This window comes from Nicotiana attenuata, chromosome 7, assembly GCF_001879085.1.
Source record: "Nicotiana attenuata strain UT chromosome 7, NIATTr2, whole genome shotgun sequence".
Classification (NCBI taxonomy): Eukaryota; Viridiplantae; Streptophyta; class Magnoliopsida; order Solanales; family Solanaceae; genus Nicotiana; species Nicotiana attenuata.
Genome location: NC_031995.1, coordinates 13890453 through 13913768, shown reverse-complemented (window position 1 = coordinate 13913768; position 23316 = coordinate 13890453). Strand labels below are relative to the sequence as shown.

At 39.9% G+C, this 23316-nt stretch overlaps 2 protein-coding genes across 2 annotated transcripts; one reads left to right on the top strand and one right to left on the bottom strand.

Moving 5' to 3' along the window:
- LOC109228719 (ras-related protein RABA1f) lies at nt 25-2725 on the top strand. The gene is made up of 2 exons (XM_019393899.1): nt 25-389; nt 1869-2725. The coding sequence occupies exons 1-2, from the start codon at nt 169-171 to the stop codon at nt 2299-2301; spliced, it is 654 nt and encodes a 217-aa protein (XP_019249444.1). The 5' UTR covers nt 25-168; the 3' UTR covers nt 2302-2725.
- On the bottom strand, nt 3508-10201 carry LOC109228718 (OPA3-like protein). The gene is made up of 4 exons (XM_019393898.1): nt 9848-10201; nt 7522-7656; nt 4785-4871; nt 3508-4127 (listed from the first exon to the last, which is right to left on the bottom strand). Exons 1-4 carry the CDS (start codon nt 9974-9976, stop codon nt 3972-3974), a joined length of 507 nt encoding a protein of 168 aa, XP_019249443.1. The 5' UTR covers nt 9977-10201; the 3' UTR covers nt 3508-3971.

Genomic DNA, 23316 nt, shown 5'->3' with positions numbered 1-23316 from the left:
GGTTTATTAGTATTTCAAATAACCTTGAAAAAGTTTGAATAGTAGTAGTAATACTTTGAATAGATCTCCCTCTACTCTTTTCTTAAAGCGCTCTCTCTCTCTGTATCTCTTCCTTCAAATTTATCCTACTCTGTGCCCCCACCCCCACCCCCACCCCCAATCCTTAAAATGGGGGCGTACAGAGCGGACGACGACTACGATTACTTGTTCAAGGTGGTTCTAATCGGTGATTCCGGTGTTGGAAAATCGAACCTTCTGTCCAGATTCAGTCGTAATGAGTTCAGCCTGGAGTCAAAGTCCACCATCGGCGTTGAGTTCGCCACTCGCAGCATTCGCGTCGAAGATAAGGTCGTTAAGGCTCAGATTTGGGACACCGCCGGTCAAGAACGGTATCCTACTCTTTCTCCTATTCATTTCAAAATTTTCTCCTTTGATTGACATTTTCAGTAGTGTGTGTGCAGGAACTTTTGAGATCTGGTTTGATGATGATATACTACTATGCGTTTCAAAGTTACGACCTTATTATTGTCATTTTTTTTTGCAATGTTAGATCCGAGATTGCTTGAAGTGCAAGTTTAAGATAGTAAATGTAGCAAATACTTTAATACGCTTAAAGTTATGATAAAGGCAGATCCAGTATTTTAGTTAGTTGATGCAGATTACTACTGCGCCTGCTAGTCCTTTGAAGGTGCGAACCTTAGTATGATTGCTTTTTTAGTAAATCCTTAATTATAGATACAGAGGTTATCAGCGTGGTTGATTTTGGGTAGACTCTTAACTCGGCCTTTGGTAACTACGTTCTGTACTGAGGATAAGTTGCTTCTCGTTAGCTGAAACAGAATTTATAGAGGCTTAAACTGATAATAAAGGATCTGATGAGTGAAACTTTCTTGATGTGAGAGCACCTCCACCAGCAGCTGGTAGATTGGAGGTTTGAGCCATGTGGAGAGTAAGTGATAATACTGTTGATACTCTTAGGGTGGGGGATAAAAAATGAGTTGACTTCTGAAAGGTATTATCACCTTTCTGATACAGTTGCATGTGCTCTAGTGGTGTAATATCCATCCTGCTCCAAGAAGGGGCCAGTCTGATTCTTTTGAATCCACAACAACAACATACCCAGTGTATTCCCACTGTGTGGGGTCTGGGGAGGTAGTGTGTGCGCACACTTTACCCCTACCTCGTGGAGGTAGAGAGGCATTCTTTTGAATCTAAATATAGAAATTTGCTTTCTAAAATGTGATTCATTAGGCTGACAATGAATGATTTTGATGCATTAGGAGACTGTCTCCTTATGTCTATTTCTCCTAGTTATTGTTTTACCTTCTCAAGCCTAGAGTGTCTTTTTCTTCTTCTGTAGGCTTTGCTATACGAGCTGTGATGTGTATGTTATGAAAACCTACTCCCTTGTGTTTGTTTTTCTGTCTGGTTCATCTTGAGAATGTGCACTAAACAATATTAATAATTTGTGCCATAGCTAATTTATGAGTAATCCAAGTAATATTCTGAATGCTTTAATTTTTGGTACTCGGTATTTATAATTTGTATGTGACACGGTATGCTGGTGAGATACTGCTCTCCTTATTTCTCATCCATCTGTTTGTTTTGAGTATCTAATGTCTGTAGATGTGTACTTTTAAAATTCTAAGTTGATACGAGATGAAAGTCTATTTTCTTGAAAAATAGGTTTTGTGCTTTAATTGGCTTAGATTTAGATCCGGACTTCTACTGTCTCCAGTAGACCCATATATTGTGATGTGATCTTCTTTATGTTGTGCAGTTTTAATATATTACTTTCCTGTATGGAAATTTTATGACTTCATATGTTTTATGATTATCTTAATCTCAACTGATGGTTTTTCTTGAAGATATCGTGCAATTACGAGTGCCTACTATCGAGGAGCTGTTGGTGCATTGCTGGTTTATGACGTCACTCGTCATGTGACTTTTGAGAATGTGGAGAGGTGGCTAAAGGAGCTCAGAGATCATACTGACTCAAACATTGTGATAATGCTTGTGGGGAATAAGGCAGATTTGCGTCACTTACGGGCTGTTTCCACCGAGGATGCCAAAGCATTTGCTGAGAAGGAGAGTACTTTTTTCATGGAAACATCTGCTCTGGAGTCCATGAATGTGGAAAATGCCTTCACAGAAGTGCTCACTCAAATATACCGTGTCGTGAGCAGGAAAGCTCTTGAAGCAGGAGATGACCCGGCAGCATTGCCCAAGGGGCAGACAATCAATGTTGGAAATAAGGATGATGTTTCAGCAGTAAAGAAAGTTGGGTGCTGTTCTGCTTAATACAAGGACTAATCTATATGTTGGAGGATGGTTCTTTCTTCTTTTTGAGTTCAAATTATCATGTGGCAGTGGTATTTCTCCTTTTTCTGTACAAGGAATTAACCACATGAATTGCTTAGCCGTGAAAGCTCTAGTTTACTGGTGCTCAAGCCGGGATTTGAGCTACAGGCCCCTTCGAGTGATTCCTCAGCATTCTTTATCCTTGTTTCTATATTGTTTTAGGTTAGTGTATGATTGTAGTATAGCTTCTTATGAATCTCTAGGAATAGGATGTATTCGATTGCAAAGATTGAACTGAAGCATGTTTGAACAGATTATTTCGCGTGTGTACACTGTACACTATTGTTTCACTAGTCATTGTAGACTAAGGAATATTTGATCAATTTCTCAGGGTATCTGAAATGCCAATTCATTATTTCTATTTTCCTTCTCTGTGGTATTAATGGGTCGAGTTGACACCTCAGATCAGGGAAGGTCTGATGATGTCTTCGATGCAATAGAGGCAGAGCACTTTAGCGCCTTGGCAAACTGGTAGTTGATTTTCTGATGTGCGAATCTGCTTCTTGGCTTAAAAGCTGCCCTCGTTTTCTGATGACGTTTTGGTGGAAAAAGTAATTAAATTATTCGAGATCATCTTTTATATTTTACTTTACTAAATTATTCTTCTATATTGATTGATGTTTGTATGTTGTGAATCTTATTATAAATTCTCACGTAATCATTTTCGTGATAATATATCACCTTCCTGTTGGAACTGAATAATTTCAGAGATCCATCGAAAGCGTTTTCGTAAGACCTTTTGAAGCAAATTACATTTTAAATAACAAACTTTTGTTAGACCAAATGAATCTGCATTATGACTGAGAACGAATATCTAAGTTCACAAACCGAGGAAAGGGAACATAAACATGACTAAAGGACGCATGAACACCACCTGAAAAGAGCAGAGTTCCTACACCTACATCACAAGTTCACAAAAGGTAAAAACTAGAACATCTCGGGACGTTCCCCTGAGAAAAAGCACAATGGAATGCATTTACACCGTCCATTTCAATTTATGTGTCTTAATTTGGATAAGCACATAATTTAAGAAAAGTAAGGAAGACTTCTAATATTGTGGTCTTAAATTAAAAATGTGTAATGCACTAAAATATCTGTGAATCTTGTGGTCTGAAAAATACCATATGGAACGTTGGAGTTAAAGAGTGAAAGGAAAGTAAGACACATAAATTGAAGCAAAGGGAGTAACAAATTGGAGACCCCTGGACTCTTAACATAATAACAATCCTTACTAAGCCAGAACAAGTAAAATTGACATCAATACTGCCTGAATGGCTAGGTGCAAAAATTGTCCAAAATATGTAACTCCTTTACAATATGATATGTTTGCATTTTATTCATAGACCAAAGGCAGCCCATCATGGATATCCATTTTGGTTAGTAGTATTCTAATGGCTTTGACCTGTCAAACGTAGAATGTCCTGAGAATCATCTTTGTCAGAATTGCTTAAAGTTTTCTCTACTTCCAGAAGCTACTGCATTCTCTTCCAGGAATGCTAAAATAGTACAAACAAGAAGCTGATGAAAACAGACATCAACTCTTTAAGTTGCTTAACTGTAAGGGGGTCTTACAATGTCAATGTGTATGTTAGCACAAAACCAGCAGATGATCAACCAGCTTTTACTTTATCTTTAGTACTTTCTGCATTACCGATGCTAAAGATACTACTCAATCCTCGTGTTTTGGCATGTCGCTCCAGTTCAATAACTCTGTTCTTAAGAAACTCAATCTCTCTACTCAGCTCTTCATCTCGCTGCTTCATTGCCTAGGAAAGCAAAGAATTTATGAATTAGTTTTAACATGGAAATATAACAGGGGGGCTGTGATATCAGTGATATCAGTTCCTTGTAACAGAATTTTAGTAACATATCTCCTCAATCTAAGACATAATATTTGTATCTGTGCTCCTGAACCATGACAACCGTAAAATGCTTCGCTCATTGCAGTATTAAGGAAAACATGGTCGAAACAGTAAATGAGGTGAAGAAAGAAAAAACAGCTCTAAAAAGTTTCAAGTATAGCACACCAACAAGTGAAAAGGTAAATTCACATTTATTTATCCAGTTCAAAACTATGTAAGTTCAATGTTAATTGTTTATTACTAGGTGCAGTGTGGAGAAAATCTCAGATAACCTAAACTCACGACAGGAAATTAAGCCGTTAACTCAAAAACGAATAATAGGTCATAGTGAAGACACTCACCTAAACCTGCTCTTATCAATGTGGAGAGCAATACTAATTAAAGACGTGCTTATTTAGCATCTCAGTTGAGATGTTTCCTGTCGATCTCTAAATTTCATTTTCTATGAGTTCTATGGAGAATATTTTATCAATTTTTGTAAAGGATACAGGGAGTAGGGAGGAGGGACTTGGTAAATATTTCAGACACAAGAAGATCATAGTTATGAATGTCAATATGCACCTCTATTTCCTGCTTTCGGAATTCCTCCTTTCTAGCTTCAGATCTGGAACTTCTTTGCACCTCAAAGATAACAGCAACTCCAGCCACCTAATTTAAACAGATTTTTAGCAAAAAAGAAGCATAAGTTGATGACATTCTGCCTTTGGTGGAGAAAGAAGACAAGACTGAACAAGGTAATCCTAGACATCTCCACACTATACATTCATAAATTATTGACTTGTTATGCCCTGAAAGAGGGAATAACAGGATAAAAGGAGCATCTATAGCATTCTGCTGTAGATCAAGTAAATCAAAATTTCACTTTTCAGTTCACATCTATACACATATTGTTTTCAGGTGATGCCAAATGTGTGTGGGAAACAACAAAGAGAAGGAAAAACGAAGATGGTGCCACACCAGCCCTTTTTCAAGCTAGCTTCACTTGACCAAACAAGCCATCTTGAGCAGTTGGGATTTGGATTCATTAATTGTAGTTTTCAATCGTACTAGGGAGGCAGTTTGATAACCCAACTAGACGAGCTGCGTAACAGAAACAGAAACAAACGATCACGTAATACCACTTCAAGTGCTTTCAAATTTTTAGTTTGTCACCGGATATAAATTTTCTGATCAATTAGATATCAAATAGTAACAATAGATTCATAGTTAAAAGGCACCATATTGATATATTTAATCAACACTTCCTCCAGTTTGTCTGAATAGTTTGATTTGGCTCAATCATTAAGATAAAAGCTGAAGCATGAGCCATTTAATATTTGTAAAGAAGCATGTGAAGCCATTTTTAATTTTGTGCTGCAGAATAGTGGCCTAGATGAGCATCCAGGGTGTGGACTAACGGTCAATGAAGCTGGAATGAAAATCATAGGAGCACAGGGTTCAAACCCTAGCAGAGGCAAAAGGCCCGGTGATTTCTTCTCATTTGCTCAGCCTAAACCTTGAAGGGTAGAGTTACTCACTACCTATACTGGTGGAAAGATGCAGGCTTCTACTGGTCTAGTCAAGGTGCGCGTAAGCTAAGCCTGAACACCACCATTATTAAATGAATTAAAAAATGGCGGAGAAGATGATAAAATAGTACTGAGACTTTAAAAACAAGGCCGGAGTCTTGAATTTGCGGTATGTAACTATGTGTAATGTATTCAAACTTTCTAATCAAAAGTGGACAACATTTTCAGACAACTTAAAAAGGAACGAAAAACAAGATTTTGGGTCACATGGAGTACTAACAACTATAGTAACATACTTCAATAAATATAACATATAACATAATTGAAACATAGCATCAAAAACACAGGCCAAGGTGGAGGGCTGCCTTTTGGAAATGGTAGGAGGGCTGCCTTTTGGGATGACAACTGGATAGGACATGGTCCTCTAAAAGATCAATATTCTGATCTGTTTCTGCTAGCATCAAACGCATAAGCCAAGGTGGAAGAAATAAGGACAGCAGGGCTGCAATTTGAACTTCAGAAGGATGCTCAATGACTGGGAAGTTGACAGAGTTGCTGCATTGTTAAATCAAATTGATCATTTGCAAGGCCTCACAGAGTGGAAAGGGTCAAGCACTAGGGGTGTTTCTCAGTGAATTCAGATTACAAAAGTCAAATGGGCAACATCCACATTGGTAGAGGTTGGCCTTGGAAACAGATTTGGAAGGTAAACACACCCTCTAAAGTGCTAGTCTTTGTATGGTTAGTGGCTAGACAAGCTTTTCTGACCCATGAAAAACTAATGACGAGGGGTTATCATCTGAGTTCCAGATGTTATCTACGTGAAAGGGAGGCTGAAGATAACTCTCATTTGTTCCTACAGTGTGGTTACTTCTCATTTATGGCACTTGTTTCTGAGTATAGTCAGAATGCATTGGGTCATGCCAAAGGATACAACTGACCTCTTGAGATGTTGGGGTGGTGTGACCGATGGTGTTAGGCAGAAATGGCGGCAGATGATCCCAGCATGTATTTGGTGGACTGTCTGGAATGAAAGGAACTCCAGATGTTTTGAGGGAGAAAGGAACTCCATCCAAAGAATAAAAATGAACTGCTTGGTACTTTTTCTTTTTTGGTGTAAAGAATATTCTGTAAATGATAGTGACTCCATACTTGATATCAAAGGAATCCCCGTAAGTTTTTGTTGTAGGGGGGTTCTTATCTTTATGTTTTCTTGAGTATGTATTTTGTCACTTCTAACTGCACAATATTTGTGCTGTTCTTTTTATGAAATTGTTACCATTCTAAAAAAAATTAACATAACTGAAACATATATACTGCCAGTAACATGACCATATTAGGCATATAAAGTCAACATCTTTTATGTTTTGGTGCACATATATAAAAAAGACAACAAATTAATATTTCAAGCACTTAAGAACTCAGTGATTTAGATTATTTAGTGATACCGATTACAGAAGACTTCAGTGGTCAGATTTCAATTTTAAAAACTAGCCATTTGATCTATGACAAACCCCCATTCTGAAATATAAGATGTCATGCCTTCTCCATTACATCTAGAATATTAGATTAAGTTTTGGATTAATAACATCCTGGCTATGGTCCACTATGAAAATATGTAACAGAATTTGTGGGCTGCATCACAAGTGGAATAGGACATAAACAAGGGTGTTCTCATCAATAAATATATCAGCATCTCCAAAACATTATCATGACGATCAATAATCATTATCTCATACGAGAAAATATCTGTGCAATATAACAAATTAAGGACATAGAGACAACATTACCGAGAACACAAAGAGTTCACCTAGAAGATCAGCAGCAGCTTGAACTGCCTTTTCTTCATTTAGAGGGCGAATTGCAACATCAGTTGCATGACCATATATACGTCTTTGCAATTTCGTTGAGAATCTATGGTTTGCCTGCATTAAAAAAACAAAAGAAATCAAATATGCATATTTTAATTTCCATTTCCAATAACCTTCAGTTCTAATGGACAAGAGAAGGAATTATATCACCTTAGATCACACATTTCGGAAAAATAATGTGAGACTGAAACACAGCTCAAGGAAATTAAGTTTCATGGATGTGACAAACTTTGAGTGTGTGCCTGCATGTATTTTTTCTTTTTCTCTAAACAACAATATATAGGGTCGCGAGCAACTCGACTATTCCATCGGGTACCTGCTACCTCCTACCAACACAGGTAATGGGTAAGTCTGCCGGAAGGGTATGGGCAGATGGGAAAAAATTACCAAGTATTTTTTGTCTTTGTTGGGTTTTGCAACGTGGTTTCCAAGGTTTGCATCCACCTCATTGACTAGTATGCTACCCCTTGGATGCAATTTTAAACGTGTCTTAACAAGTATATGGAAGCTAATTAGTTGTTTTACTTTGAGTGTATTGAAGAATACTGCAAACAAGAATTTCCAAAATTATCATGATCAGCCTTCGATATTATCTTCTTGTCTTCTAATTTGTAAACCATAACTAACTTTGACATTTTCAATTTCCTATAGAATCATAATCCCTTTCCCTAGTCAAATTGAATAAAAAATGTATATATCTATATTACAGTTTTGTACAGTGGATGGCGACATGTGGCTGGATTCACAAGTTATTCCTAGGAGAGAAAGTTTCAAGTACCTTGGGTCTGTTATACAAGGGAATGGGAGATCGACGAGGATGTCGCACACCGTATTGGGGCGGGATGAATGAAATGGAGGCTCACGTCCGGTTGTTCTGTGTGATAAGAATGTGCCACCTAAACTTAAAGGTAAGTTCTATAAAGCGGTGGTGAGACCGACTATGCTGTATGGGGCGGAGTGTTGGCCAGTCAAGAACTCCCATATCCAGAAGATGGACGTGGCCGAGATGAGGATGTTGAGATAGATGTGCGGTCATACTAGGTCAGATAGAACTAGAAATGAAGTTATCCAGGATAAGGTTGGCGTGGCCCTTGTGGAGGACAAGATGCGGGAGGCGAGACTTAGATGGTTTGGGCAAGTGAAGAGGAGAGGCACTGATGCTCCGGTAAGGAGGTGTGAGCGGCTGGCGTTGGAGGGCCACCGAAGAGGCAGAGGCAGGCCGAAGAAGTATTGGGGAGAGGGGATTAGGCAAGATAAAACGCTAGTCCAATTGACTGAGGACATGACTATGGATAGGAAGGCGTGAAGGTTGAGTATAAAGGTAAAGGGTTAGGCAACTGAGTATCATTCTTGTTTGTAGCGGTAACTTTGATACATCATTTAGTGTCCTTTATATTTTTTCATATCCCTAGACTTCTATTATTACTTGGTGTTGCCTTTGTTTCGGCTTTCTGATTGCATTATTTAGTGTTAGTTTTGTACTTTTGTTTCGGTTGTCAGATTGGTTTGCTTGTATTGCCCCTCCCCTTTCTCCTTTCGGAGCCGAGGATATAGTGTCTCTACCTTCCAAAAGCAGTAAGGTTTGCGTACACTTACCCTCCCCAGATCCCACTGGATATGTTGTTGTTGTTGTACTTAACTAAATACACTTAGAATGCTTTTCTATTTGCTTTTTTAAGGCCCTATTGTAAGAGCCCAGTGAGTGATGTGTAGCTACGAGTTTGAACCCTGCACATATAATAGTCTGGTATTTAAGCGGAGAAGGGTAGAATACAGGACGCCCATTATGCACGAGTTTTGAACTGTGTGCCACTGGTCGTCGGGCATTTCTTGGTACTTTTTTAGCATTACTACTTTTCATTTTACCGATTCTAATCTATTAGCTAATTTCACCCTACGGTCAATTGTTCATCCACCTAAAATATTGATCTTCAAATTCAGGAAATGAGCTCAGTCAACGAGAACTTTCGACCAAGTAACCTTTTGTGGAGAGGCTATGTAGTTTCACCACATAAGTAACCGCCAGTGATACACTAATTATTTAAAGGGGGCTACTGTCCTCTCCGAAAACTTGACTACTTTCACATTTAATTTCTGAAAATCCTCCTCTAATGAAAACACCAGTTCTTTCTATAAGCCACGATTGCCCCTAAAAATCATTTTTTTTTCATTATAATAATTATTTACCATTGACCATTTGGTAAAATTGAAGAAATTGAAATTGAGGGGGGGTGAAGAAAAAAACCTGGGCAATGTTGATGATGAAAGTTCGGAACCTAGGGTGATAGCCAGCCTCTTTCTTAATGCGACGGCCGATGGGTTTGCAGAAAGATTTGAGGGCAAGTGTCCCTAGCTTGAACACTGGTAGTATCATTCTTACTTCCTATTTCTTCCCAAAATAGAAAAGAGATTTTTGTAAAAGAAGTGAAGAAATTGATGGAAACACAAGGGTTTTGATGAATGATGAGTCTGCGGCGGGCACTCTCAATCATTGAAGGAAATGAAGGGAAGTACAGACATTGCTCGTGGCTCGGAGAAAAAGTAATCTGCGGGTTAAAGGCTTACAGCAAGACTTCGAGATTCTTTTTCACTTTTTTTCTTTTTCTGCTAATGCGAGATTTGATTACTGGATTTAACAAATTTTTTAAAAATGTTTTAAATAAATCTTTAATGTGCCTTTTGTCCAAAAGAAAATTAAAAAATATAAGATATTTTAGATTTTTACACCATTCTCCCGCAGTCCCTCACTGAGTCGCAAATAGTATAAGAACTGTATCAGTATAAAATTCTACTATCATTAATCGAACACTTGATTAGCATATTGTATTTAGTTTATGCACTAAAAAGTATATTAGCAATATCTAGACAGAAAATTTCGTTCTAAAATTAAGCAAATTGTTTTACTAAATGAAAATTAAAAACTATGATAATGTTGTGTGTAATTCATAGTAATAAAATTGACTCTGACTTTAATATTCTTTAAACCTAAGATTTTGCTCGCACGCAAATGATTGAAGTCCACTTGGACCTTGTTGTCACACAAACTGACACATATCATTGCTGTATGGGTCAAAATCTGACCATACGCAGATTAGCGCTAAAAGAAATGGCAAGGGGTCGACTAAGTCGTGGTCGTATCTACAAGGCGTAATAAGGACGAGTATCTCGGTCGCTGCCGAGATCGAACTATTAGAAAGCTTGTACGATAATGTATATGTCGTGATACTTAAGGGGAGCAACGTAAAGTACAATCAAAGGATTGGGGTATTCTGGCTTAGGACCGTTGGACAAAAGGGGGTACTAATAATATATATAAGAGGTAAGACAACAGAAAAAGGGGGGTCCCTCCTTCAAGAAAAAGGAGACAGAAGAACCAGAGAGGATCTCGGAGGAAAAACAAGCGAAGGTCTAGATCTTGGTTGTAGATCTTTGTAATCATCATTGTTAAATCAATAAATGATAGAATATAGGAGTCCACCAAACTATATAGAGACCAGGTCCTCTATAGGTTTCCACTGGTAGTGCTGATGAAACAGTAAGTAAATGGAACAGGGAATTTTTACGTGGAAAAATCCTTGCTCAAGGGGATAAAAAAACACGACCTACACTGGTAGGATTTCAACTTCACTATGAGCAACTTTAGATTACAACCTATGCAATCTAGGAATTAAACTCTTAATCCCTCACTAACTTGTAATACACCTATTACAAGCCACTTTGTAATACACCTATTACAAAGACTTTCAACTCATGACTAACTCCAGTCACGACACAAACACTGAAGGTTTATGGTTTACAAGGGGTTCCTAATTAAAGCTTCTAGATAAGCAAAGTAGGAATTACAATGAAGAACAATTACAAAGTTACAACTTAACTAAGGACATACAAGATACTTGCTGTAGGAACTGGCCCGTAATAGTGTTGTACTTTATTGTTGATGCACTTGAGAATTGAATGCTTGACAGATAAACGGTTGGAGTGCTTGAATGAATTTTTCAAACGTTCAAATGATGTTTTTTTGTAATACTCTTGTTAATACAACTTGGATGACATCACTTGAATGATGTAATCACTTGGTTGGTCAAAGGGGAGTGACTGCAGTACTGTGCTGCACTGTTTGCGTGTACAGTGCAGGCAATCACTTTCCAGCTGTAGACAGTTGACTTCGTACTGCTGTCAGGGAAACACAAGGGGATCAGGTCCCTGTGTTGATTCTTTATCTTCTGAAGTCATAGCAACTCACATTAGCTCAAGTCCGTTGATTGAGTTGTGTACCAAGTGTGTCAGGTCCCTTATCTGGTTCTTTGACAGTAAGTCTATTAGATCATCAAAACATAAAGCTAAGGTACTGTAAACCCATTAATTTCCCCCTTTTTGATGATGACAAACTTAGAAATTGATAACCCAGTTTCAGAGAAAAATAAACCAGATGAAGTAACAGGAACTTCACAAGTTCCCCCTGACTTTATGCTTCCCCCTTAATCAGATCCTGTTTCAATTATACTTTCCCCTTTTGGCATCATTAAAAATACACAAGCAAGCAATCAGCATAAAGAAGTCTAGCCTAGCTAACTCATCCCATATATGTGCACACCACATGATAGAGAAGAGAAGCAGAGAATGAGCAGTTATAGCAAAAGAGGAGAGTTTTCACTAATACTTATAAAACATAAACCTTTGCCATTACAACAAAGGCAAATTTGGACTGGTAATAGCGGGAGCAGTGCAGGTGAATTCCATCCATACCAAAAAAAGAAAAGAAAACAACTACCACAAGTCATCACATCAAAAGAGTTTAAATAGAAACTGGTCACTGAAGGATTTGCCTAGGGGAAACTAGAGGGAGAGGGCTTAGAAGTTGCAGTAAGAGTGTTGAGAACGAGATCAATTCGAGCATTGGCCGACATTTGCTCTGCAAGCAGTTTCTCCTTCAGGTTCTCAACATGTTGCCTGAGATCAGCATTTTCTTTGGTCAGACGAGCAATCTCTGCATTTGACCCTGGTGCCTCTTGAGCCTGCTGATTCTCCGAATGGCATTCCTTGCCTTCAACTTCCTAATATCCTCAGTAGCACTATTCTGGGCATTGATAAGATGGGAGATTGTTGAAGTACTTCTTACCCCTCCACCTTTTTTAACACATTCATATTCCTCCAAAGTAGTTTGAGAAATGGTCTGCTTCTTGGTCCCTAACTTGGGCTGTCCCAAAGGCACATAAAAGAACTTGAAGACATGCGTGAGAAGAAATCCATAAGGAAGACCATGGTTTCCATCTTTGAAAGTTGCCACCTTTTGCATGTGCTTAATCATTATGGCTGGCAGATTAACAGATCGGAACCCATCCAGTGTTTCCAGCAAATACAGATCAAACTTGGAAGTGATGGACCTCCTCTCAGCACGGGGTAGAAGGACCTTGTTTACCAACTCAAACAGGAGCTGATAAATAGGAAGCAGAGCTTTCTTGTGCACCCGTTCCCCCCAGTGGAATGCTCCCTTCTTTACAATAGCATTCCTAAAATTTGAGCCACGCACATCCTTGACAGAGGACATACCATCAGCAGGGACCTTAAGTATGTCTCTAAGCAGAGCAACATCCAAAACAATATCAACTCTATTGACCAGAGGACAGATATGGTCAGTTTCAACAGTAAAGAGGTCTACATAGAAACTTTGTACCTCATCCTCATAGACCTTGGACACATCCACTTTGAACAGATGTCCCCACTGTTGAAATTCGACCATGTCTAGTATTTTCCTCATACCATCCATTTCAGATATTTCTGGGTCAAAAGTGCGACCCTACAGAACCTTTTGGTACCTCAGGTTTTCTTTACCGGACATATTTTCACGTTTCACTCTCTTTGCAGAATCGGCTTCCCTCACAGTTTCCAACTTCTTTCACCAGACTTCACTCTAGACTTACCTTTGCCACTTGATTTCACTAAGATATCCTCATCAGACAGTGACTCTTCAACCACTACTTGTTTCAACCTGTCACCACTTTTCACTGACTTTGAACTTAGCGTAGCAACACCTTCCTCTGAAGCATTTTCAGCAGATCGCTTTTTTTTTTCCTGAGACCTCTTGACTAAGGAACTTGGTTCCTCTGCAGCTTCCTCATCTACTTCCACTACAAGAATGTTCTTGTCACACACAACCTCTCCATTTTTTACCAGCCTCTTTTTCTTCTTCTTACTACTCCTTTTACTCTTCTACAAGGCAAACTCAAGAGCTCCTTTTTCTGCAACCTCGTAGTAGGCCGCTTAGGAGAGGGCTCAGGAGTGGCCACTGGACTTCTTCTGGCAATGAACGCATCTAGAGCAACATTATCCTGATCTTCATCATCAATTGACCTCACAGCAGGAGCCAAAATTTCCAAAGGTTCAACATCAAAGTGAGGAGAAGGAGCGGGGTCAAAACTGACCTGGGAAGAAGATCCTTGACATGTTTCCTTAGGAGAGGGGTCAGGTCCTTCAAGAAGGGTCCTAGTAGTTTCTTTTGGTGCTGGATTTTCAAAAAGCACCACAGTTCCTTCTCCCACTAACGACTGAGTCTCTTCCCCCTGAGATACAAGCATAGTAGAGGTGACCCATACACTATTCCCTCAGCAGAGATGGTCAAAATGTTTTCTATGGACTCTTTCTCTGGCGATTCCATGGGTGCAGTAAAATCCGAGACAGGAGTACTTGAAGATTGATCAATGCTACCCTCAGAACAATTTTCTACCTGTGGAGTCTCACTCTGTTCTCCATCTTTGTTTTGGGCTGTGAGAATCTCAAGCGGCAGAGACGAGAAGCTATCGAGTTTGGGGGTTTCTGAGTTCTCAACACTTAGAGGGGGAGAAGGGTCTGAGGGAGTGATGGGAGAAATAGAGGGTGAAGGAGAATCAGGTTTAGGAGTATCATCTGCAGTGGTGGTGGAAAAGGGAACGGTGAGAGGTGTTTCACAAACGGAGGAGTCAAGGGTTTTCTCTGGAGTTTTCTCGACTATGGTGGGGATTATTGGTTGATCTTCATCCATGGTAGAGAAGAAGTTTGAAAGTTTCGGAGAAGGGCTGAAGAGAGAGAGAGAGAGAGAGAGAGAGAGAGAGAGAGAGATAGAGAGAGAGAGATGATCGTTCAGAGTGATGAGAGGGTTTTAATGAGAGAAGAGACAATTATGAGAGAGAGAAGCCGGTTCTGAAATGACGGTAGTTTTGTAGGGAGATGCAACATTTCAGAGGGAAGTGAAGGGATTTGAATGAAAAGACGTGACATACAGGGTCTGAAAAGGTTGATGACATGCCACTCAATTTTTGTTTCCTTTTAAGATATGTATGAAAAAGCACAAGACTACTAACCTGTGGTACAAGAACCAGGTTCTTGACCTGTCTTTCAAAAATTCTCAATCCTCTTTTACCGCTCATGCAGTGCTTCTGCAGCTTCTATAATCATCATGCGTGTCTACCTACAACAGCATTGAAGTGAGTTAGACTTGGCCAGAAAATACTTTAGCTAATTTTGCCTAAATGTGACTTTTATAGCCATATGGTGGGAATCAGGTTCTCAATTAGGCTTTATTGGCCCCAACTCCAGCCTATTTCTCTCAAAATGTTCTCTGCTCAGGCTTTGGTGAAGATATTTGCAATTTGGTCTTCTGTACTACAGAACTTCATGCAGATAAGCCCTTTCTCCACACTGTCTTTGAGAAAATGATGTCTCACATCAATATGCTTGGTTCTTTTATGTTGAACCGAGTTCTTGGCCATGTTGAGTGCACTGGTGTTGTCACATAGAAGAGGCACACAGTCAGTGTACATACCAAAATCTTCCAATTGCTGTTTGATACATAGGAGCTGAGCACGGCAGGAAGCTGCACCAACATATTCTGCTTCGGTAGTTGAAAGAGCAACTGAATTCTGCTTCCTTGTGCCCCATGAGATGAGGCATGATCCTAGAAAGTGAGCCATTCTAGAAGTACTTTTCCTTTCCACAAGATAACCTGCATAGTCATCATCAACATACCCAATAAGATTAGAATTGTCACTTGAAGGGTAGTACAGGACCAGGTCTTGTGCTCCCTTAAGGTATCTTAAAATTCTCTTGGCAGCCTTCAGATGAGATTCCTTGGGATTTGACTGAAACCTTGCACATAGCCCCATACTAAAGATAATATCTGGTCTGCTGGCAATGAGGTAGAGAAGAGACCCAATAATGCCTCTATACATGGTTTGATTTACAGAAGATCCAGATTCATCCATGTCCAGTCGAGTAGCAGTGGCAATGGGAGTGTCAATCACTTTTGATGTTTCCATATCAAACCTCTTCATAAGCTCCTTGATATATTTCTGCTGACGGATGAATGTACCCTTTGTGGACTGCTTCACTTGAAGACCCAAGAAGAAATTGAACTCACCCATCATGCTCATTTGAAACTCACTTCCCATGAGTTTTGCAAATTCTTCACACAGTGAATCAGCTGTTACCCCAAAAATGATATCATCAACATATACCTGAACAATGAGCAGGTTCCTCCCTCGTTTCTTCAGGAACAAAGTGTTGTCAATTTTTCCTCTTGTAAAACTGTTTTCTAAGAGAAACTTTGACAGTCTTTCATACCAAGCTTGAGGAGCCTGCTTCAACCCATACAGTGCCTTGTCCAATTTGAACACATATTCAGGGTGTTCATGACATTCAAAACCTGGAGGTTGCTTTACATAAACTTCTTCCTTGAGGAATCCATTCAGAAATGCACTTTTGACATCCATTTGGAACAGAGTGAATTCCATATGTGATGCAAAGGCAATGAGGATTCTGATAGCTTCTATGCGAGCAACCAGAGCAAAAGTCTCATCTTAATCAATTCCTTCCTCCTGATTGTAGCCTTGGAACACTAGCATTGCCTTGTTCCTTGTAGTGTTTCCATGTTCATCAAGCTTATTCCTGAATACCCACCTGGTTCCTATGATGGTTCGATCTGAGGGTCTAGGTACCAGGTGCCATACATTATTCCTTTCGAACTGATGCAACTCATCTTGCATGGCTGTGATCCAGTTTGCATCTTTTAAGGCTTCGTTAATTTTTTTGGGCTCTATTTGAGAAAGAAAGGCTGAGAAGGCAAGTGAATTTCTGGCTTTTGATCTGGTTTGCACTCCTAAATCCAGAGGGGTAATTATGTTGTCAAGAGGATGGGAGCTTTTGTGTTTCCAGTTGGTCACTTGAGCCTCATTTGTAGAGGAGCTGGGTAAACCTGACTGGTTTCCTTGCATTCTTCTTTCAGCTACCTATGGAGTACTTTGAATTGCATCAACCACTCTTTCTTTAGCTTCGGTGGTTGTAATTATGGTACCTGGTTCCTCTCTGGTTGATGAGGAAGAGATTGCATTGTCTTCACTTGGTTCCTTCACTTGACTCATCATGTCTGCCTTTCCATTTGCCATATCAATGACTTCACCTGGAACTAGCAGAGGCTCTCCATCTTGATCACCCTTGTTGCTTTTCTCACAGGAAGGGTAGGACTCATCAAAGATTACATGTACACTCTCCTTTCCGCACTGAGTCCGCTTATTATAGACCTTGTAAGCTTTACTTTGAGAAGAATATCCCGAGAAGATTCCTCCATCACTCTTGGCATCGAATTTTCCAAGCTGATCCTTTCCATTGTTGAGAACATAACATTTGCACCCAAATGTTCTTAAGTGAGTCTGCTTGGGCTTCTTTCCATTCAACAACTCATAGGGAGTTTTGTTCAAGAGAGACCTGATCATGCACCTGTTCACCGAGTAGCACTTCAGCCCAGAAGTTCTTAGCAATCCCACTATCGATCAACGTTGTCCTTGCCATTTCTTCAAGGGTTCTGTTCTTCCTTTCCACAACTCCATTTTGCTGTGGGGGCTGAGAAGTTATGGGTAATGCCATTCTCGTTGCAGAAATCATCAAACTTAGCATTGTCAAATTCTGTTCCATGATATGATCTAATGCATGCTACTTTTGACTCCATTTTCACTTGAATTTTCTTCACAAAGGCTACAAAAACTTCAAAAGTCTCATCTTTTGTTCTAAGGAACAGAGTCCAAGTGAATCTGGAATAGTCATCCACTATCACAAAAATGTATCTTTTTCCTCCCCTGCTTTGCACTCTCATAGGACCACATAGATCCATATGAAGGATATCAAGTGGTTTTGAGGTGCTGACATCCTTCTTTGGCTTAAATGAGGATTTCACATGCTTCCCTCTGGTGCAGGCATCACAAACTTTGTGCTCCACGAACTTTGACTTGGGCAGACCACGCACCAGTCCTTCTAAACTAGCTTATTCAGTAGAGAAAAGCTTGCATGCCCCAGTCTTCTGTGCCACAGCTCAGCATGATCATCAACTGCTTTCAAGCAACTCAGATCACCACTTTGTAGGGACTCAAAATCAGCAACGTAGATGTTCTTGTATCTTTTGGCCACCGGTACCACTTCACCCGTTACTAGATTTGTAACTGTGCATATCTTTGACAAGAACTCCACTTTATTTCCTTTATCACATATTTGAGAAACACTCAGGAGACTGTACTTAAGACCATTAAAATAGTACACATTCTCAATTGAGTGAGTGAGTGATTTTCCAGTCTTTCCAACTCTAAGAATTTACCCCTTTTTCCCATTTCCAAAGGATACACTCCCTCCTTGTAGGGCTTTTAGTGAAAGAAAGTCCACGGTGTTCCCAGTCATGTGCTTTGAGCATCCACTATCCATGAACCATTGTTGACTGTGTCCTTTCACTGTTCCCCTGCACAAGGAAATCAAGGATTAGATTTTAGGAACCCAAGCAAGTTTGGGTCCCTTGTAATAAGCAAGAGGATGAATAAGTGCTCTTTTAGACCATGCAGGTAACATGCATTTTTTATGAGTGGCACCTGGTCCCTTTTCAGCAGTTACTTTTTCAGCAAAAACATTGTTTTTCTGAAGAGACTGAACACTAGCTTGGCAAATTTCTTTGAAATGCCCATTGTTCCCACAGTGGGTACACAACCAATTATCGCGTACAGTAACATACTTGCTATGAGGGTTGTAAGGAATTCTCTCCCTTTGAAACCCTATTCCCTGCTTATTTCCACCATTGTTAACGTACATGGCAGTAATAGCATCCGAGGACCAGGTCCACTTAAGAGACTTTTCAAGGTAATTTTTTACTCTTTCCAAATCTGCTTGAAGTTGTCTAGTTTTCTCAAGTTCGGCACATAAACTGATTTTTACAGCAATTTAATTCGTTTTCTAGCCTGATATGTGCTTCACTAGCAACTCCTTTTCCTTTATCAGACTTTTTAGACCCACATTCTGCTTTGAGTTCCTCTATTGTTTCCTTCAAACCTATAATCACAACTAAGAGGTCATCTCTTTCTTGCTCTAAGGCATCAATTTTCTCCACTAAGTAATTCTTTTCTTTACTGAAATTTTCAATGGTTTCTTTTAGGTCTATAACTATTACCATCAAATCGTCTCTTTCATGTTCCACACTAGCAATTTTTTCAGTTAGAACCACCTTTTCATTTTCCAGATTACTTATGGTTTCCTTTTGATCAACCACATAAACTACCAAGTCATCTCAAGTTTGTTCAGCATCTTCTAACTCTATGGTTAAGGCATCCTTATCATCTACAAGACTATGATAGGCATCAATTAACACATTTGCTAGTGACATGAGTTTCTTAGGAGAGTAGGATTTCAGATTTCTCTGAACATCCCTGAAGTTTACCTCATCATTGTCATCATCTTCATCATTGTCTGATTGAGCCATCAAAGCAAATATTGAATCATATTCATTTGCTTCACTTTCAACTGCCATCATAGAACTATCACCTGCATCAGTTTCTTCTTCAGACTCACTGGAGGAATCTCCCCATGATGCAAGAGCTTGCTTCACAACATTGTTAGCGGCATTCTTTCTTTTGAAGCGTTTGTCGGGAACCGGATTCCTCTGGCTGCTTTATTAGAGTTGCACTTGAAGTGTTCTTGCTTTAGGAGAAGGCAATCCTTGATAAAATGCCCTGGCTTTCCACATTTATGACAAAGGTCATAATTCTTTGGTCTGCTGGAAGCCTGGAACTACCTCTCTTTGGTATCCCTCCATTTCTTCTGACCATTTTCTGAAACCTTCTGGTTAAGTAAGCCATGTCACTGTCCTCCTTACTTGAGTCATTGCTTTCAGCTTTGAGTACCAGGTTCTTTTCCTTCTTTGGTTCTCTTCTTTCAATGTCCTTCTTCTTCTTCATTTCGTAGGTTTTCAGATTTCCAACTAGCTCAACTATGGTCAGCTCCTGCAAATCCTTTGCTTCAGTAATGGCATTCACCTTACTCTCTCATGAACTAGGCAAGACACTGAGAATTTTCCTCACGAGCTTGTTCCTAGGAATGATTTCACCAAGCGAGTGTAGCTCATTTATGATGGAAATAAACCTTGTGTGCATGTCTTGAATGGATTCATCGTCCTTCATTCTAAAGAGCTCATACTCAGTGGTGTGCATGTCAATCTTAGATTGCTTTACTTGAGTGGTTCCCTCGTGTGTTGTTTGCAAAGCTTCCCATATTTCTTTGGCAGATTGACAGGCTGAGATCCTGTTGTATTCATCAGGTCCTATGCCACACACCAAAATTTTCTTGGCACGAAAGTTTTTCTCCACAGCTTTCCTATCTGCATCGTTGTATTCTTTCCTGGTTTATGGCATCGTCCTCTGGAGGGTTTCCGGCCTTCTTCGTTGGGACATAAGGACCATCACAAATAACATCCCACAACTCAGAATCTTCTGCCATGATAAAGGCATGCATTCTTGTCTTCCACTACCCATAGTATTGAACCTGAGTGGTCTGTACGTAGACTGGCCCTCTTCGAAATTTGGTGGAGCGGCCATGAGGATCCATTCTAGGTGTTAACCTGATAGAAAGAACCCGCTCTGATACCAATTGATTGAATATATGAGTCCACCAAACTATATAGAGACCAGATCCTCTATAGGTTTCCACTGGTAATGCGAATAAAACAGTAAGTAAATGGAACAGGGAAATTTTACGTGGAAAATCCCTGCTCAAGGGGATAAAAACCACGACCTACACTGGTAGGATCTCAACTTCACTATGAGCAACTTTAGATTACAACCTATGCAATCTAGGAATTAAACTCTTTATCCCTCTCTAACTTGTAATACACCTATTATAAGCCACTTTGCAATACACCTATTACAAAGACTTTCAACTCATGACTAACTCTAGTCACGACACAATCACTGAAGGTTTATGGTTTACAAGGGGTTCCTAATTAAAGCTTCTAGATAAATAAAGTAGGAATTACAATGAAGAACAATTACAAAGTTACAACTCAACTAAGGACATACAAGATACTTGCTGTAGGAACTGGTCCGTAATAGTGTTGTACTTTATTCTTGATGCACTTGAGAATTGAATACTTGACAGATGAAGGGTTGGAGTGCATGAATGAATTCTCAAGTGTTCAAGTGATGTTTTGTTGTAATACTCTTGTTAATACAACTTGGATGACATCACTTGAATGATGTAATTACTTGGTTGGTCAAAGGGAAGTGACTGCAAATCTACAATACTATGCTGCACTATTTGCGTGTACAGTACATGCAGTCACTTTCCAGCTGTAGACAGTTGACTTCGTACCGCTGTCAGGGAAACACAAAGGGATCAAGTCCCTGTGTTGGTTCTTTATCTTCTGAAGTCATAGCAACTCACATTAGCTCGAGTCGTTGATTGAGTTGTGTACCATGTGTGTCAGGTCCCTTATCTGGTTCTTTGATAGTAAGTTTGTTAGATCATCAAAACATAAAGCTAAGGTACTGTAAACCCATCAATAAAGATAGATCCCATAGCTCTCAATGGCGTTCTTTCTATTTCTTCTTTGTTCTTACATTACAGAACAGTACCTCAAGAATGTAAGCCTATCATTTACGTTTGATATTTTTTATAACCTTGAAAAGGTTATAAGCTTGATTACATCTCTATTTTCGTATATAACGTGCTTTGATCTAGAGTTAATTATCCTTGGCTAGGATTCACCCTCTATTTTCTCATTAGTTAGTTTAACAAAAAGCTTAACACTTTTTGGTCAAGAAATTTGGCGCCGTCTGTGGGGACTTCTTAGCCAAAATTTTAGTTCTCTCTAGATCTAAAGCCAGCCGGAGTTTGGCTTCCCGGTGGCCATAGCCCCACCCTCTGTGTAAATACCAACTTGAGAAAATTGTAGGCAAGATTTTGAAATAACCAAACCAATCAGGGTCAGATCTTTACATGAAAACGAAATTAAGTCCAATATCTATACAAAACCCACGCCTCGTCTAGTAACGACGACAATTCTAACTGTCGTATACACGTTACATCCGATCTGTATTTCCACCTCCTAGGAAGGAACAATAGCCTACTGTGTTATTCTTTGAAATAACCGGCGTATCCTGCCTTATTTTTGTACCCGTATGCACTATGTGATTTATGTACAGAATAGTATGACATGTTTCCCTTCTTCTTTGCGCGCATCGGACGCGATCGAATCGGGACTCGAGCTCGAGATTCCAATGGGCAAGGTAAGTTCAGCCCACGAGAAGCCTAGATGCGACTAACAGCAAAGCCAAACATAGGGCTGCCAAATCTAAAACCTCCATGCAAATACGGAATGAAGCAAGTAGCCCTACAACACCCTTCCCCCTCTCACCGACTTACCAGGCCAAGGTAACATGCAATTTCGTTTGGGTTTAACGTGTCATACTTTATTTTTATCATTCTCGCAGGTGCACGGACAAGGAACAAACGCCACCAAATACACCAGGAAAACATTCCGTACCGTATCGTCTCGCAGGCAATGATCGAGAAAAACCCTCCACGCCGTGCCATATTACAAATGACAAACAACTCAGAACAGGACAACATCATTAAGAAGCAATCTCCATAACCTGGGACTGAGCAATAAGTCCATGGAACGTATAATCTCTCCAACATAGGCAGAACATGAACTCGAAAAGCTTGCACATATGTTCACCATGACAATCCTATGCCAATTGAGCCAACTAAATATTACGAATCACGACTGAACGTCATTTGAATTGATGAAGCCCCAAGGTGCCCGGTAGCCCAAGTGATAAGTTCATCGCCAATCCCGTTAACATCCTCTCCAGGCCGAGCAATGAAGGGACTAGATAAACTGAGACTTCACCGACGCATACGAACTATGCTACGACGCACAACACTCCAATGAAAGCGAAATTAAATAAACCGGGACTCACCCCGACGCACGCATGAACAATGCAGCAACGAGTAATGTTCTCCAATATAAGTAATGCAACAGACAAATCTCACCGTCCCTCCAAACCCGTACATCGCCAAGTAAAAGTGAAATTCGACCTCGCTCGAACTCACAACGGGTTACGATTTCGGCCTCGCTCGAATTCGCACCCTTACGGCCCCCGACCATCGCCAAGTAAAAATGAAGTTTGACCTCGCTCGAACTCACAACGGGTTATGATTTCGACCTCGCTCGAATTCACACCCTTATGGCCCTCGTCCATCGCCAAGTAAGTGAAATTCAACCTTGCTCGAACTCACAGCGGGTTACGATTTCGAACTCGCTTGAATTCGCACCCTTACGGCCCCCGGCCATCGCCAAATGAAGTAATATACGAATTTACAAGTCAAAACTGACTTCACCCAAGTGGGCAAGTCTGACTCCGATCCCGCTCAAAT

What these genes read in the sequence shown, in the direction of transcription:
- LOC109228719 (XM_019393899.1), top strand. Translation starts at nt 169, where the DNA reads ATGGGGGCGTACAGAGCGGACGACGACTACGATTACTTGTTCAAGGTG. An exon ending in GACACCGCCGGTCAAGAACG is followed by an intron (nt 390 to 1,868) that starts GTATCCTACTCT and finishes TTTTTCTTGAAG; the next exon opens with ATATCGTGCAATTACGAGTG.
- LOC109228718 (XM_019393898.1), bottom strand. Translation starts at nt 9,976, where the DNA reads ATGATACTACCAGTGTTCAAGCTAGGGACACTTGCCCTCAAATCTTTC. An exon ending in TCATCATCAACATTGCCCAG is followed by an intron (nt 7,657 to 9,847) that starts GTTTTTTTCTTC and finishes TTTTTAATGCAG; the next exon opens with GCAAACCATAGATTCTCAAC. An exon ending in GTGAACTCTTTGTGTTCTCG is followed by an intron (nt 4,872 to 7,521) that starts GTAATGTTGTCT and finishes TGTTTAAATTAG; the next exon opens with GTGGCTGGAGTTGCTGTTAT.